Consider the following 13,862-nt stretch of genomic DNA (forward strand, 5'->3'; position numbering starts at 1 on the left):
CACTTCGTGTTCCTGCACGGGTCTGTGGCTTTTTTAGCATATGCTGGCGAAAAGTTCCGACAAATTGGAACGCCTGCAAATGTTGTTTTCATGACTCAATAAGCTCACATAGCTGGCGGGCTGAGGGAAAACCTTCGATGAAGCTGATCAGGGCTACTCCATACAAAGAGGAATGCACCGGTCTCATTGGGTGATCTTAGTTCTGTGGGGCTTGGGCGTCGAGTAATTGGCCATCCTGGACCAGAACTGCTGCTCAGACCCACTGAGTTATTGCAATGATCGTCGCCGATGGTGAGCTGGCCCCTCGCAGGAGCCATACTGTGTAGAACTGTGGATAGAACTATCCAGGAAGGGGCTGTTCAAGACTGAGCTATCTGGCCGCTATCCGAGTTCCAGAACCCGGGATCTGATCGGGCATGTTCATGATCCATGCGGGAAAGTCTGGTTGATCTGCTGTCTTAGCATGACTCGCTCAAAAACCGAGAATTTTCCGGTGGGCTTCTCTTCACATAGCTACCTGAAGAACAGGCCAGCATGGAAACCATCATAAATCGGCATTGCCGCAGCCAGTCACCTAAGAGCATCTGTCATCTGACAGCTGTGAGTTGGCGAGCTGATGAGTCGAAGTGAAAACTCTCCTGATCTCCTCCTGACAGGCATTTGCGCTATGATTAGCGAAAGGAAGCAGACGTGGAAAGCAAACATCCCGAAGAGGAAAGCTTTTCGGATTTTTCAGGCAGCCCGCAGAAGTGTCAGCTGTGCATTGGCATCATCAACACTATTGGACATCATGCATGCATCCCCGATAGCCGAGCAGAATGGCAATAACAGCCGAGGGTCTGAGCCACCGCCAACTCTCCCTCCTAGGCTACACATACACAACAGTAAACGCCCACAAGCCATCCCCATCTTACTGCGCAATAAATCCCCTATTATCGTCAGCACAAAACCATCCAGCAAAGCCTCCAAGAAAAGAATTACCTACCCATCCACCACCAACGCAGACCCATACATATAGCTACTCATCGGCGACAACATGAACGCGATCGTGTCCGCAATTTCCTCTGCATCCGCCAATCTCCCCACGGGGACTCTCGCCACTTCCTTCCGCATCACTTCATCAGGCATCTGATCGATCATGGGTGTCTGAACATAACCAGGACAGATAGCATTAATCCGAACCCCCAGAGGCGCGTAGACAATAGCATCAGCCTTGGTCATCCCAACCACACCATGTTTCGCAGCCGTATAAGAAACAAGGGGTATATTGACCGGCGTCGCGACAAGACCATATGCAGATGCCACATTGACAATGACACCTCGTGATGAGCGGGGACTGTAGAGCAAGCAGCACACATCACACATTAGCACTGATCGAACCCCATCATCAGCATCCTCCTCATCATCATACCAACTTCAAAGCAAGTTAAAAACCTTACCTATCAACCCTCTTCTCCTGCCCCATCATAACCTTAATCTCCTCCCGACTCGACATCCAAACCCCATGCAGATTCACCCCCAAGGTCTTCTCCCAGTCCTTAATGTCATGATCCCCCGAATAGGCCATCGATCCAGCAATCCCAGCACTATTAACGGCATAATCGATCCGCTCGAATTGCTTCACCGTCTCTGAAACAGCCTCGTGGATAGAGACCGGATCAGTCACGTCAATGCATAGCGGGAGCGCTCTCACTCCACTGAAGCGGGCCTCGATGTCCTGGGCGGTTTCCTGTGTCGCGATGAAGTTAACATCAGCGATAGCGAGCCGGCGGACGCCGTGTCGGGCGAGGGCATAGGCGGTGGCTTTTCCGATGCCTGTGTAGTGTATTAGTCTAATGTTATTTGCTTGAAAAGTGTAGTGGAATGAATGAGTGATAATATAGACCTGATGCGCCACCGGTGATGAATGCGACTCCTTCGAGCATCATTGTTGAGATTGAGACAGTATTTCTGGTTTGAAGTGGGATGGATGGAAGTATGTTTGAGTGACAATCTGATCTCGAATCTTTCAAAGATGAAGTGGTAATGCTAGACGGCCTGCAAAAGAAGCCTTCAGCTTGATTCGGGGTGTGACGAGCCAGGCCGTGTGACAGTCGTCGGGATTTCTATCATTCGCTGTCTACGTAGGTCACAGGGATAGAACCGGTACTGGGGCTATAGTTCCAGCCTGATAAGGTAAATGTGCTGATTGGTAGCGGCAATACTCAGGTAACCATTGGACAAGCAGTTTACTTCTTTAAGGAATCAAGTCAAACCAGCAAGATTCACAAAATCTCTTTCCCAAAGTGGCAGATATAGCCGGAGGGTACGCAGCCACTCCTTTGTCAAATCAAAGGTCACGGTCTAGAACCGGAACGGGTATAATATTCTCATTAGCATTCCGATTATCTGATATCTATCTAGCAGAAACGAAGCCATGAGAGTCCCACGTAAGCGAGAGCACCCAGCCGATTGAGCTTCTACCGAAAACGATCCACAAGAAAAGACAGCAGGTAAGAGAGACCCAATCCAGAGATCCAGCTTTCCATGTTGCTCCAATGTTTATGAAGTCGGTCTTAGAGGTGGAATCTAAGTGAGTGTGAAAATAGCAAAACAACTAGCCCTCGGCATCTCCAAAAGACAATAACAACGCAGTGTATTATCCGGAAATGGTCGCCAATGTCTCACCGTCCTCGCATCATGTGTTGACCGGTGCTACTGACAATGAAGACGGTATTGGCATTTGGGGCCAAACGCTGGGCCTCATTCACTTGGCGTTTCGCTTTCGGGACGAACTCAGGTGCATCTCCACGAAGAGTAGAGCTGGAATAGCAGTTTCTGGTGTTCCCGCTCGCCCCTGCTTTGAGGCCCTGGAATCTTTCATCTTCTCCAGAGATTCCGGGCTGCACTGATCCCACAATCAGGGGCCCAGTAGTAGGCAAAGCGTAGGGTGCGTAGTGCATTGGCGCCATGGTGTACATTGGTGACATAGCACGAGACTCGGGGCTGAGTGGAGGCCCATTAGGAGCTAGACCAGGTGCTTCATACATCTTGAAAGAGCACTTGTTAGAAGCTCTTTCTACATAATTCTTCCAGTTCGAGAATACTCACCGGCTGAGGGCCTGGAAAACGGAACTGTTCCATTTGCATTCTGTTCCAATTCTCCGCTTCCTTCTGCTGGTGATCCAGTCGCATGGCGAGATGGTTTGCCTGTGGCAGATTTGGGCAGAAAGTGTTATGCACAGGTGCACTAGCAACGGCAGGGAGCTCAGGACCAAAGGTGCTCTGACGCATAGTCGACGGATCACAATACAGACTTGGCTGGCAGGGCTCCTCCTGCTGTCTGCGGTTTCCTCGTCTTCTATTGGTGTGATTTGCCATGATGGCTTCGATAAGACCCTGGTATCAAAAGAGAGTCAGCATCTCAAGCATGTGTAACTTATCATCAAGGCGCTCAACAGAAGGATAAGTGGGCACTGAAGCTGTTCTGCGAATCTCGAGCTCCTGCTCAATTCTCAGGGGAAAGATCATAGTGTAAGTGATAGTGAGAAGACGTGTATATCGTGAGGATGCAGCACAGTGGAAGGAACGAAAAATGATGGAGGTCAAGACAGTCGACCCGATACTGTTAAGGGAGCTGAACAAACTCACCTAGTAGTTTACTTGGACCCTACCAGCGTCAAGTCAGACTCGGGGGCGTACGTAGGGAAGGAACCTGGCCGGGGTGTCGGTGTAACAAAGGAGGGTGCGATGCTTTGTTGCAGTAGAGAAAGAAGCGAAAGAGAAAGAGCTTGTCTGCACCAGATGTGTGTGGCGAGTCACTCTCATTCATTCGCTTGCTCATTCACCATGCGAACATCACGCCTGAGGCGCCTACTTCTCGCTTGTGTTGGTCGCGCCCCTGTGAAGTTCTTCTTCAGATCGCACACTGCCTTTATTTCTACATCTCCGTCTATTACGCCTCAGCCTGGCCGGCAGGCGCCGGTCAGGCTGAGTGGTCATGCACAAGATCACCATATCGCGTCAGGTATGTTCCTTATCGACATCTTAAAGTACGTCAGCTCACATTCCTAGTTCTCAGTGTTTTCAGTGGATTTTACCGTTCTTTCAAAGACCACTTCTGTCATATTATCTGAGCTCGGATATTGAACAGTAGTAGAGAGGACACGAACCAGAACTAGGAGCAGGTTTAGAGGACGTGAGAAAGCTACGAATTAATACCAAGGCCACAGCAGTTGGGTTGTCAAATCTTTGACATAGTTCTATTCTTTCCCTTTGATGATCTTCTTTCTTCTCTGCCCACCTCAGCAAGGTGTGGGACGGCAACGAAACAGAATAAGGAAAGAGGGACAAGGGAAGGAACAGAACCACATATTGTTGGTAAGTATGACTGGAAATAGCCTTCACTTATGCTCACTTGGCTCACACACTGATCAGCAGAAGGCAAAATCTAACCTATGACTCCTCCATCATAGCTCGAAGCTTGGTCTCGATCGACTTCCTCTCCATCATCTTCTGGTTGAGGAACTTAGAAGTGTCTTCAACAACCTCTCCCAACCGCTGGTAGTCGACGAGTAGCTTCTGAACTTCAAGAGCCATCTATCTACATTATCAGTCATCTGTACAAGATCTGGACAGTGTTGAAAGACTTACCTCAAGGTACTGGTCTCTTTGTGCACTTGTGTTCGCTTCTCGGACTTTTCTGCAGACGGAATCACTGAGTGCATCGAAGTGTGCGCAGGTCCAGGCCGAACCGTTGGCGGATGGTTCGGTCTGCACTCCTGCATCACTAGTTGCGTTGCTCTCTGGTCTGCGAAGTCCTGTAGGGCGAGACAGAGGAAGTGGAGGCATGGTCAGGGTTCCGTGATGCCCAGCCATGGCATTCAAACTGTACGTGGCGAACGATGTTGGCGGAGCATGGCGGTTCGGTAATTCCGGAATGGCGGGCTTGAACGGTGGCGACACTGCCTGCTGGAGATATGCAGGAGTGTCTTGGCTTGGGCTAAGGTCGATGTGGTTTCTTCCAAGTTGCTGCAACAATGAGGGAGTAGGCACAACTATCGGCGTTGATATAGCTCTAAGCGAAGTCGTTGGGTTGCGTGCGTTCTTCCCAGACTTCCTGCCCTTGAAAGTCGTCTTGCCGGCACCGCTACTGCTGCTTCGCGAGTTCGATTTGGTAGCTCGGCCCACACGACTCTTCTCTGCACCCCGAGTCTTCTGCAAGATACTACGGAGGCTAAAGGCCTTCCGGGCAGTTGCATTTGAGACGGGCGGGATGATCTCATCGAAGATAGTATGAGGTCCGTGGCTATCGATTTCGGCTGGGAGACCTCGCAGTGGCTGGAGAGAGACTGATCGTGGTGGAAACCTATCGTGAGTTGTGGCGCCCTCCGTGACCTCTGGCATTGAGGTATTGCGAGATACAGGGGCACGGAAAGGGCTGACAGGCTCCGACAAAGTGATGGTCAAGTCTCCTGCTCTCACTAGCGTGGTCGTTTGGTTGTGTGTATCAGCGCCGGAAGAAGACGGTCTCTCGATGTATTGTTGGCGTGGCGTGAGTGGCGGCTCATCGCCCGCACATACATCTTCGGAAAAGAGCTCTGTCTGGTTTTCGGGCGCTGGCTTTGGTTTGTTGTGTCGTGCCTGGCCCCCAACCCCGCTTCTTGTGGCATTTCTGGGGGGGATTGGAGGTCGGCCGACATCTTTGGGGATCGGGAGGAGGGTGGTTGGCGAGGAGTCTGAAGAGTATTCGTCGTCTTCGCTGCTTGTTTGCTCGGTTGACACTGGCCTGTCAACATACCGAAGTTTCGTGGGGTCCGACAATTGGGTAACGGCATAGTTCGGGTTACTTTTGCCTGTTCCCATGATGATCTCGTCGGCCGCAGATGTGATCTTCAGAGTTGGGCCATGTGGCAGACGAGTTACTCGCTGCGTGAGCGGAGTGCGGTTTTCGCGCTGGTCGTCATCCCAGCCTGGTGCATTGCGAGCTCTTTCGATTAGAGGTTGGTAGTGAGGCATACAAGACACCTCTGCTACCTGAGCACCTCCAGCAAGTTCCTCGGCTAATGCCTGGCGCCTGTCTACAGCAATGGGGATAGTACTACGCGGCTCATAGCTTGCACGCGTCCCTTGTGACGAATACGACTCGACTCCTGCGCCAACTTTCTGGGTGTATCCTCTGGGGATACGAAGTGGGTGGACTGGGTGGGAGTGCAAGGCGGTATATTTGTTTACCCCTGCGTCTCGCCAGAAAGTGGAATCATCTTTTGTGGGTTAGCATGAGTGTTGCATGATCCGACAGCATGTACCTACTAGGGTTATACGGCGATGGATAAGCGATCGTCTGAGCCGGGTTGATATCCCGGGTGTATGGGTAACCACTCCGTGTGGCTCCTAGAAAGTAATTAGCACAGAGCAGTAAGAATGTGAAACGTCTTTGTGCTAGGACAGCTCCGACTTCGATGCGTAGCAATCATAAGCTCAGGTATGACCATGCCAGGCTCACAACCACGGACGCCATGTCCCATCGTAAGATGCTTCGCACAGAAGACACTGCATCCAACTTTCAACAACACCGAAACATAAATCATTCCTTACCTCTGATATCCCGACGACCATCCTCACGGCCCGTGGCCCTCGTATTCTCAGTAGGAGAGATCACTTCCTCAAGGGGAGATCTGAAAGAAACGTTCTTCGAGTTGGAAGACATAGTGGAGATATGAGATGTTAAGTGTATCAAACACAGAGGAAGATTGAGATCAAGAATGAATCGTGAGGAGATGTGTAGTTCAGAGCACTTTACTGTGTCTGTAGCAGAAAAGCTGAAGATTGAGACGATATGAGTGAGATGTAGTTTCAAAACACGTAACTCTGTGTCCGTAGAAGAGGAAGATTAAGGCCTCGACAAGAGTATTTGGCTGTCTTGAACACGAGGATGAGAGGAGAAAAGAGCAGGTATGCTGTTGTTCTTCTTGGAAAGAGAGGTAGAAAAGATGAAAGTAGTCTCAAAACACGTAACTCTGTGTCTGTACAGAAGAAAGCTGGGGGTCTCAGTGAGAGTATCTCTGCTGGCTTGAAGATGAGAATAAGAGGGATAGAAGTAAGAAGCAGCTATGGTGGTGTTGTTTCTTTAGAGGAGATGTAGACAAGATGTTTGTAGATGACAGATGGAGACAAGAACAGCAGAGGATGAACGCGACCTTCAGCGTGTTGTAGAAGAAAAAAACAGGAAGTGTAGTGAGAGAATTTGTGTGTTAGAATCTCAAGAAGACGGAACACGACGCGAGAATTGCGAAGAGAAGACTAGATGCTAGATGATCTTGATCTCAAAGCAAGCAAGCAGACAGAAGAGCTAGACGAGTGCGCTGTTCAACAAGTACAGGAAAACCGAGAGCTGCAAGATGAAGAAATAGAAGCTGTCGAAGATGCCTGGTAAACGAAAGTAGACGAGCGGAACAGAATGTGGGAGAAGCGAGTGTTGGCCGGGCAAGAGGAATCAGTCAGAAAGACATTTCCTGCCCGGTTTGGTCAATCAGCAAACGAAATCTGTGTTCCCCTGCAAAACGACAAGACGGGCGTGTGTAAGACTGACGGCAAGAACCAAGCATCAAGAGGGCTGTCCGCTGCATTCACCAGGAGGGTATGGTGTGCTGCCGTAATGATGGTCTCTGATACCAGGTGACTAGGCCCAGACTGGCTACCAGGTTGCACGTATATGCTCCTGGCAGGCTATCAAGGACAGAAAGACCCACAAGGTAGAGAGAGCTCAGACTGCACTTGCCCCCACTCATATACTCGGTGGTTATAGACAGTACTTATTTAACTAACCATAGGAGTCGGAACTTGACAGCATCCATTCTGCAAAATGAAGCTGTCTGGACGTCCTGGGTTAGTCAAATCGATATCTGTTGCTTTCAGCGCTATCCCAAATGACCGTGCCTCCATGGCAGGGAACCTGCACGAGAGCTAAGCTAATCTCTTTCCATGACATTGTAAGACTGGCGGTATTATATTCTATGTCATAGGCTGCCAATCTTGTTGCTTTTCAGAATGCTCCCGGACAAAATGAGTTTGACTGACGATAGCTTCCGTCTCAGGGTTCGGTAGTACTAAGTCTCAATGCGTCTTTATTGTGGCGCTTGGACTAGGTTTCGATTGATTCGGCTTTGATATGCCACTTCTTGCAACAGTCACTCCAGGATTCCACATTATCTTGCACCAGGAGCGCTATCATAAGCTGGGGATTATAAAGTGCTTGGCAACATTTGGCACAGAGCATGCAATATCCACACCAGGAGTTAGACAATGAAGGTCTATACGTGGTCCTTTCTGTCTGATGCATTGAGTCCTTAGGGCTCCAGGCATGGGGTATAGTCCAAGCAGACACATTAGGTGCTTGTCGTCGCTGGTGTTGCTTCCTCCTCAGCCTGGACTTCTCTCTGGGCCATAGAACACAAGTCTGTTCATTAGGGCTATCAGAGACCACTTCGACCTGGAGAAATTGTCTGTTCAGCCTAGAAGCATCGAAGAATCGAAAGCCGGCATGAGTGCAAATGCAGCCAATCTGTTATCATGGTTAGTGATCATCCTATTTTGGCAGAACAAGGGCTAAAGCTATCCAGCAAAGACCTACTCAGCAGACACCCTCCTGCACAAAGCAACCTTGCCTGTACGCCTGTGTGATGTGTGATGACGCGTCACCAGCCCAGAGATGTGCTGTTCCCGTCCAGTTCAAAGAGAACCAGAACAACATGCCCTAACAAGAGCTTTGATACTCGAACAACGGAATAAAGACAAGGAGGGTGACTGGGCAAGAGCCACAATCACCCTCCATGGCTTTGAGAAGAGGAGAGAAAGAGAGGATGAGGATTTTCAGTGTTTTATGTTGTGCAAGGTAGACAAACTTGTCCTTCACTTTTGTGAAGATACGGAAACTTAGGCGAGGCGACTCCCGAATAGGAAGCTTTGCAGTGACGGGAGGCGCGCCTGGGGAATGGTTCGCACAGAGTTAATTGGGGTGTGTTTTGGATTTTATCTACTACTGGTTAATGGGCTTGTTGGTGTGATTGCTGTTCACCTGCTAGGTATGGATGCAGTGAACCAGCGATCTGTGTCATTGATCTTGATGTGCAGGACGAACATGCATCTACTGTCATGCTTCGTGAACTAGTAGGATCCGAGATAACGTCTCTCTGCTCTTTAAAGTCAACTTATGATATGATCTTATTTGAGGGGGTCTTCAACGACTAAATACACAATGAGTGGCCTCCAGACTCCGGATTAGACATCGACCACCAACTCTCTAAGTAGATTCGATATCCTCCACATTAGTATGATGGCCGCGTTTTCGTTTCCCCGCCGCCTGCGTGCTATCGCTCGTCCACTCGCTAATCTCCCACTCGAAGCTCGTAGACTGATCATCGCTAACCCCTACGCCACGCCTAGTCTTCATCATCCTCCCCAGTCGACTGCCCTCCACCATCTCTTCGAACCACGGGATCCCGCCCAGTGTGCCATGTCTGTAACTCCGTGAGACCGCCGACCCAGATGGAATGACCACATCTGACGAGCGGGTGTCTTGTTGCGCAGTAGCCGGACTAACAACAACCTTTTCCTTTCCCTTCGCAGGCTCCGCTTCTTCCTCTTCTGCTTCCCTCTCCTCATCAGAAGAATGGGGAGGGGATTCCGGAGGCAACAGTTCCAAGTCCTCTAACATGCGCTGGCCATCGCCAAACAAACTTCCTATCGACACCGACATGTACTCTGCTTCTTCGCGCGGATCCTCGCTCCAGAATGTGAGTGGCGTGCCGCAGTAACCGCAGAAGACCCGCTGGGTATGTGGCGCATGGTGCGGGGAGAAGATGCGACGGATGGTGCTGTGTGTTTCATCGGGGAAGTAGGATTGAGTATGAGATTGGTACCAGGTTAGAGGAACACGAAGCCAGGCTGTCAGCGGAGCTGCGTGAAATCTTCCTGTCCATTTTGTGGTTAGTACTATTGCAAATATATATTAGGTGGAGCGTGACGTACGATTGTCTCGGCCGGTGTCCAAGTAAACGTGGGCATGGTCAGTTATGTCGTCGGGCAATCGGATCTGATATTGATTTCTCCCACATTGACAGGAGCCGCGGAGATGCTCGTGACTGGTCATGTTGTGGCGTTTATCTCCGATCGGGGTATCTAAGTAGTAGTGAAACAGCGCTAGTGTGAAGTCATAGATCGAGTCGATCAATTGAGAGATTGAAGACCGAGAGGACACGACCTCAGGGTAAGCTTCTAGGCCTAATTGTATATCTAGAATGAGGGAGGCAGAATGGAGACAATATAATGGGAAGGGTGCAGGAGAGAAGATATCTGAGGGAATCTAGAAGCAACCTGAACGATCGATGACGTTACGCGGGTGAGGCCGCGATCCAGGGACTGGCCAGTTGGCGGTAATCTTGGATCATTAATGGTACCCTCCGCTTCAAGTCGATCGCGGTTCCCATTAATGGACCTCCGCTCCATTGGTCCAGAAACCCAGCAAGTTCGTTCCCCCCTAATGAGCTGGGGTCTGCAATGAATCTCTAGTCTGCTCTCCTTTCTCTTTACATATCTCATCGTATTCTTCGTTCATTATATCTCCCACTCAGTCTCTCTCTTTCATATCTGTATTATTGTGGTTGTTTCTCTGTTTTCTCTGCTCTTCTTCTTCCCCGCAGAACTACCCTGTTTGGTTGTCACATGAAAATCCCACCCCAGCAAGAAGCACATGATAGTCGCTGTATGAACGACAACAATCGCATTCTCTCGTCCACTCCTATATACTCCCAGAAGAACCACAATGCCATCTGCACGACCTCCTGCCTCCCTGGCTTCCAGCTCTTCAGAACCATCCTACTCTCCCCTGCCCGGCGGCGCAACCACTCATTCCGACGATCGCGACGACCGTTCTCCATCCACCACACCCACCGGCAACTCCTCCTCCAAGCCGGCCTCGGCCTCTTCAGTGGCCAACGCACAAGACAAGGACAAGCCGCGGCTCACCGAGCAGGAAAAGAAGAATAACCACATTGCATCGGAGCAGAAACGCCGCGCCGCGATTCGGGAGGGCTTCGATCGATTGACCGAGCTGGTGCCTGGCTTGGAGGGCCAGGGTCGCAGTGAGAGTATTGTGCTTCGCAAGACGGTGGACTTTATCCAGCTTCAGCTGCAGGAACGACAGGAATTGATTGCGGAGATTGAGCGTCGTGGAGGGCGCATTGATGATTCGTTTCGCAACTGATGCTGCCGAGGTCCGAGCGGCATGCTGTTGTTGATGATGATTATGACTTGCTTTTGCGGTGGATGAGACTATGCAACATGCGTCACGCGACTCTTAAATGATATTTGGAAAGGAAAAAGTCCGGCGCTGGGTCTTGACCGGTTGGTTGGCAGTGGTGATATTGTGCAATTGCAATGGGCGATGGTTGTGGTAATTTCTTTTTTGGCCTCTACGGAGGCTTCTTGGCCTAGGGTCTTGAGGCGGGATGGCGTTGTATTTGGTATATAGGGATGAGAAGGTCCCGATTGTTACTGTTGAGATTGTTGCACTGCTGCATATATACATTGGCGGCATTATGAGTTCAGTTATTTATTTAGCAGATACTACATGTTGAAGCCAGACTGGAAATGGCAATTACTGTCATGCAGCTTTCCATATGGAGTAGTAGACAGTAAACGAAACCATATGCAGGGAGACAATCTGTACCACACCAACTCTCCTGAAGCGTTAAGCTTAACCTTAATCCCCCATACTCAACATACTACAAACCGAGCAATAAACATGCAGCATGGACCACCATCACATGCACGCCCAACTCGTATCACTATCTCGTATCTATCTACTATCTGCATTATCACAACTGCCGAGTCTCACCGCCCGTCTATCAAATTCAACACCACCACCACCATACCCCCAATCACGACCATATACCCAACACCTCACCCAAAATACCTTTCCTACCACCAACAAACCTCCCATCCCACCCAAAAGGGAAAATCTCAAAATGTCCGACAGCAAACAATCCCTCCTCTCCCAAACGGAGCCCGAATCCGACGACCCTCCTCCAGCCTACACCACCAGCAACACCAGCACCAGCACCAACCAACCGAACCACCAAAAACGCGCCTCCCTACTCCCACGCCCACCCCCGCTCTCCCTCCCAATCCTAACGCACCTGCGCTCAAAGCGCTTCATCCTCGCCTCCTCCTCCCCACGCCGGCGGCAAATTCTCTCCCTGCTCTCCCTCCCCAACATGGAAATAATCCCCTCCAACACACCGGAAGACCTACCCAAGACGCTTCCCCCCTTCGAATACGTCCTCCAAACCGCCACGCAGAAGGCACAAGCCGTGTACGCCCAGGAAGTCGACTCGCCGAAAGGCGACCCATTCATTCTAGCAGCGGACACTGTCATCGTGGACACATCCACGGGGAGTATATTAGAGAAGCCGCGGAGCGAGGCGCATCACATCGCGATGTTGAAGGGGTTGAGGGATGCGGGGGAACATAAGGTGTATACGGCGCTTGTGGCGATGACGCCGTTAGCGAGTGCGAGGGTTCCCGGGTATGCGTTGGAGAGTTGTCTGGAGGAGACGAAGGTGTGGTTTGATCAGGGGGTTAGTGATGAGGTGATTTTGGCGTATGTGAGGACGAGAGAGGGCGCGGATAAGGCGGGTGGGTATGGGATTCAGGGATTAGGGAGTATTCTGGTGGATAGGATTGAGGGCGGGTTTGATAATGTGGTGGGGTTGCCGTTGAAGAAGGCGCTTTGGTTGATGGAGAAGGTGGTGGTTAGGGCGGATGATGAGGATTTGTTGGATGGGGAGGGGGGAAGTGAGGAGGAGGATGGAGAGGGGGAGGAGTAAATCTTATCTTATAGTAGGAGTATAATATGGAGTAGTAGTTTAATTTTGAGGGATGGGTTTCTGTCTATGTATATAGTGATGAGGATAGAAAAAGTATAGGTATATTTCAAAGTACATCTTTTACAGCTCGACGAGCCAAAATATAGGAATCAGAACATGTACATAGAGGCAGAGCGGCACATACGCCCAAAACAAACCACAAGCAGTAATAAAACTAAAACCATATCACAAAACAACACACATCCCTAGGAGTCTATGCGTTCCACACCCGGCAGAGAGCCTCCGTCACACCAACGTCGTTCGTCTCGAACTCGTACAGACCGACGGCCGTGCTGAGGGTGAACGCGCGGAGCAGCCAGATCATGAAGGTGTGGGTCTTGGGGACACGGCGAGTAGGGAAGTAGTCGGTGATGGAGGCGCTATTATTTATTAGCCTCTGGTCTCACATTCCTCACACGCGCGCGCGGGGCTTAATCAAGGCAAAGAGAGGGAGGAAAGACGTACTGGAAACCAATGTGAGAGTGAACCACGATAGCGGAGCAGATGACGGCGTCCATGACGGGGCTCATGGAACCAGCAGCGAAGGGAGCGATGCAGAGAGGGACGAGACCGGCAGAGACGATTCTATTATCGTTAGCTTTCCAATTCCCTATCCATCAATCCTTCGACCCATCCATGTATATCCGATGGATATCAAGATAGAGGGTATAAACGCACCTCTCAAAAGTCCAGTGGTAGCTACCCTCGGTAGGGTGAGACTTGGGGATGGGAGCGGGGTCGTTCACTGCGTCGAGCTGTCAGAAGCATATTCCAAACATTTTATGCATGTCGACCCTTCAATTTTAATCATGGCTGTCCGATCAAAAGTCGATATCCCGAATATCGATTCCCGTAGACAAAAACCAAAACCAATAACCGAATAACCGGAGAAATCACGTACTCGTTCCCTGAATAGTCTCTGTAACCACCAACCCATTAGCATAACCCTTCCCAGAT

At 50.3% G+C, this 13,862-nt stretch overlaps 7 protein-coding genes across 7 annotated transcripts; 2 read left to right on the plus strand and 5 right to left on the minus strand.

The window, feature by feature from the left end:
- Window positions 1–870: 870 nt before the first annotated feature.
- On the minus strand, window positions 871–2,002 carry BO88DRAFT_443601 (SDR family NAD(P)-dependent oxidoreductase). The gene is made up of 3 exons (XM_025710038.1): window positions 1,886–2,002; window positions 1,440–1,815; window positions 871–1,336 (listed from the first exon to the last, which is right to left on the minus strand). Exons 1-3 carry the CDS (start codon window positions 1,926–1,928, stop codon window positions 982–984), a joined length of 774 nt encoding a protein of 257 aa, XP_025563396.1. The 5' UTR covers window positions 1,929–2,002; the 3' UTR covers window positions 871–981.
- A 661-nt stretch (window positions 2,003–2,663) lies between these two features.
- BO88DRAFT_339573 (uncharacterized protein) lies at window positions 2,664–3,360 on the minus strand (the record flags this gene model as incomplete). The annotated part of the gene is made up of 2 exons (XM_025703036.1): window positions 2,664–3,029; window positions 3,091–3,360. The coding sequence occupies 2 exons, from the start codon at window positions 3,358–3,360 to the stop codon at window positions 2,664–2,666; spliced, it is 636 nt and encodes a 211-aa protein (XP_025563397.1).
- Window positions 3,361–4,434: 1,074 nt separating this feature from the next.
- BO88DRAFT_453353 (uncharacterized protein) lies at window positions 4,435–6,688 on the minus strand (the record flags this gene model as incomplete). Its single annotated transcript, XM_025710740.1, has 4 exons — window positions 4,435–4,578; window positions 4,633–6,242; window positions 6,292–6,372; window positions 6,577–6,688. The coding sequence occupies 4 exons, from the start codon at window positions 6,686–6,688 to the stop codon at window positions 4,435–4,437; spliced, it is 1,947 nt and encodes a 648-aa protein (XP_025563398.1).
- A 2,490-nt stretch (window positions 6,689–9,178) lies between these two features.
- On the minus strand, window positions 9,179–10,132 carry BO88DRAFT_443604 (uncharacterized protein; the record flags this gene model as incomplete). Its single annotated transcript, XM_025710039.1, has 2 exons — window positions 9,179–9,951; window positions 10,009–10,132. The coding sequence occupies 2 exons, from the start codon at window positions 10,127–10,129 to the stop codon at window positions 9,281–9,283; spliced, it is 792 nt and encodes a 263-aa protein (XP_025563399.1). The 3' UTR covers window positions 9,179–9,280.
- Window positions 10,133–10,460: 328 nt separating this feature from the next.
- On the plus strand, window positions 10,461–11,650 carry BO88DRAFT_404615 (uncharacterized protein). The gene has a single exon (XM_025706668.1). It carries the CDS (start codon window positions 10,802–10,804, stop codon window positions 11,240–11,242), a length of 441 nt encoding a protein of 146 aa, XP_025563400.1. The 5' UTR covers window positions 10,461–10,801; the 3' UTR covers window positions 11,243–11,650.
- Window positions 11,651–11,816: 166 nt separating this feature from the next.
- Window positions 11,817–13,016, plus strand: BO88DRAFT_404616 (nucleotide diphosphatase). The gene has a single exon (XM_025706669.1). The coding sequence runs from the start codon at window positions 12,006–12,008 to the stop codon at window positions 12,864–12,866; it is 861 nt and encodes a 286-aa protein (XP_025563401.1). The 5' UTR covers window positions 11,817–12,005; the 3' UTR covers window positions 12,867–13,016.
- BO88DRAFT_404617 (CybS family protein) lies at window positions 12,946–13,824 on the minus strand. Its single transcript, XM_025706670.1, has 4 exons — window positions 13,807–13,824; window positions 13,584–13,650; window positions 13,371–13,490; window positions 12,946–13,285 (listed from the first exon to the last, which is right to left on the minus strand). Coding segments are annotated over exons 1-4 (354 nt in total). The 5' UTR covers window positions 13,808–13,824; the 3' UTR covers window positions 12,946–13,119.
- Between the last annotated feature and the right edge of the window lie 38 nt (window positions 13,825–13,862).

Source organism: Aspergillus vadensis (assembly GCF_003184925.1).
Source record: "Aspergillus vadensis CBS 113365 unplaced genomic scaffold BO88scaffold_10, whole genome shotgun sequence".
Taxonomy (NCBI): Eukaryota; Fungi; Ascomycota; class Eurotiomycetes; order Eurotiales; family Aspergillaceae; genus Aspergillus; species Aspergillus vadensis.

What these genes read in the sequence shown, in the direction of transcription:
- BO88DRAFT_443601 (XM_025710038.1), bottom strand. Translation starts at nt 1,928, where the DNA reads ATGATGCTCGAAGGAGTCGCATTCATCACCGGTGGCGCATCAG. An exon ending in CATCACCGGTGGCGCATCAG is followed by an intron (nt 1,816 to 1,885) that starts GTCTATATTATC and finishes TACACTACACAG; the next exon opens with GCATCGGAAAAGCCACCGCC. An exon ending in CAGGAGAAGAGGGTTGATAG is followed by an intron (nt 1,337 to 1,439) that starts GTAAGGTTTTTA and finishes CTTGCTCTACAG; the next exon opens with TCCCCGCTCATCACGAGGTG.
- BO88DRAFT_404615 (XM_025706668.1), top strand. Translation starts at nt 10,802, where the DNA reads ATGCCATCTGCACGACCTCCTGCCTCCCTGGCTTCCAGCTCTTCAGAA.
- BO88DRAFT_404616 (XM_025706669.1), top strand. Translation starts at nt 12,006, where the DNA reads ATGTCCGACAGCAAACAATCCCTCCTCTCCCAAACGGAGCCCGAATCC.
- BO88DRAFT_404617 (XM_025706670.1), bottom strand. An exon ending in TACCACTGGACTTTTGAGAG is followed by an intron (nt 13,491 to 13,583) that starts GTGCGTTTATAC and finishes TAACGATAATAG; the next exon opens with AATCGTCTCTGCCGGTCTCG. An exon ending in CACTCTCACATTGGTTTCCA is followed by an intron (nt 13,286 to 13,370) that starts GTACGTCTTTCC and finishes AATAAATAATAG; the next exon opens with CGCCTCCATCACCGACTACT.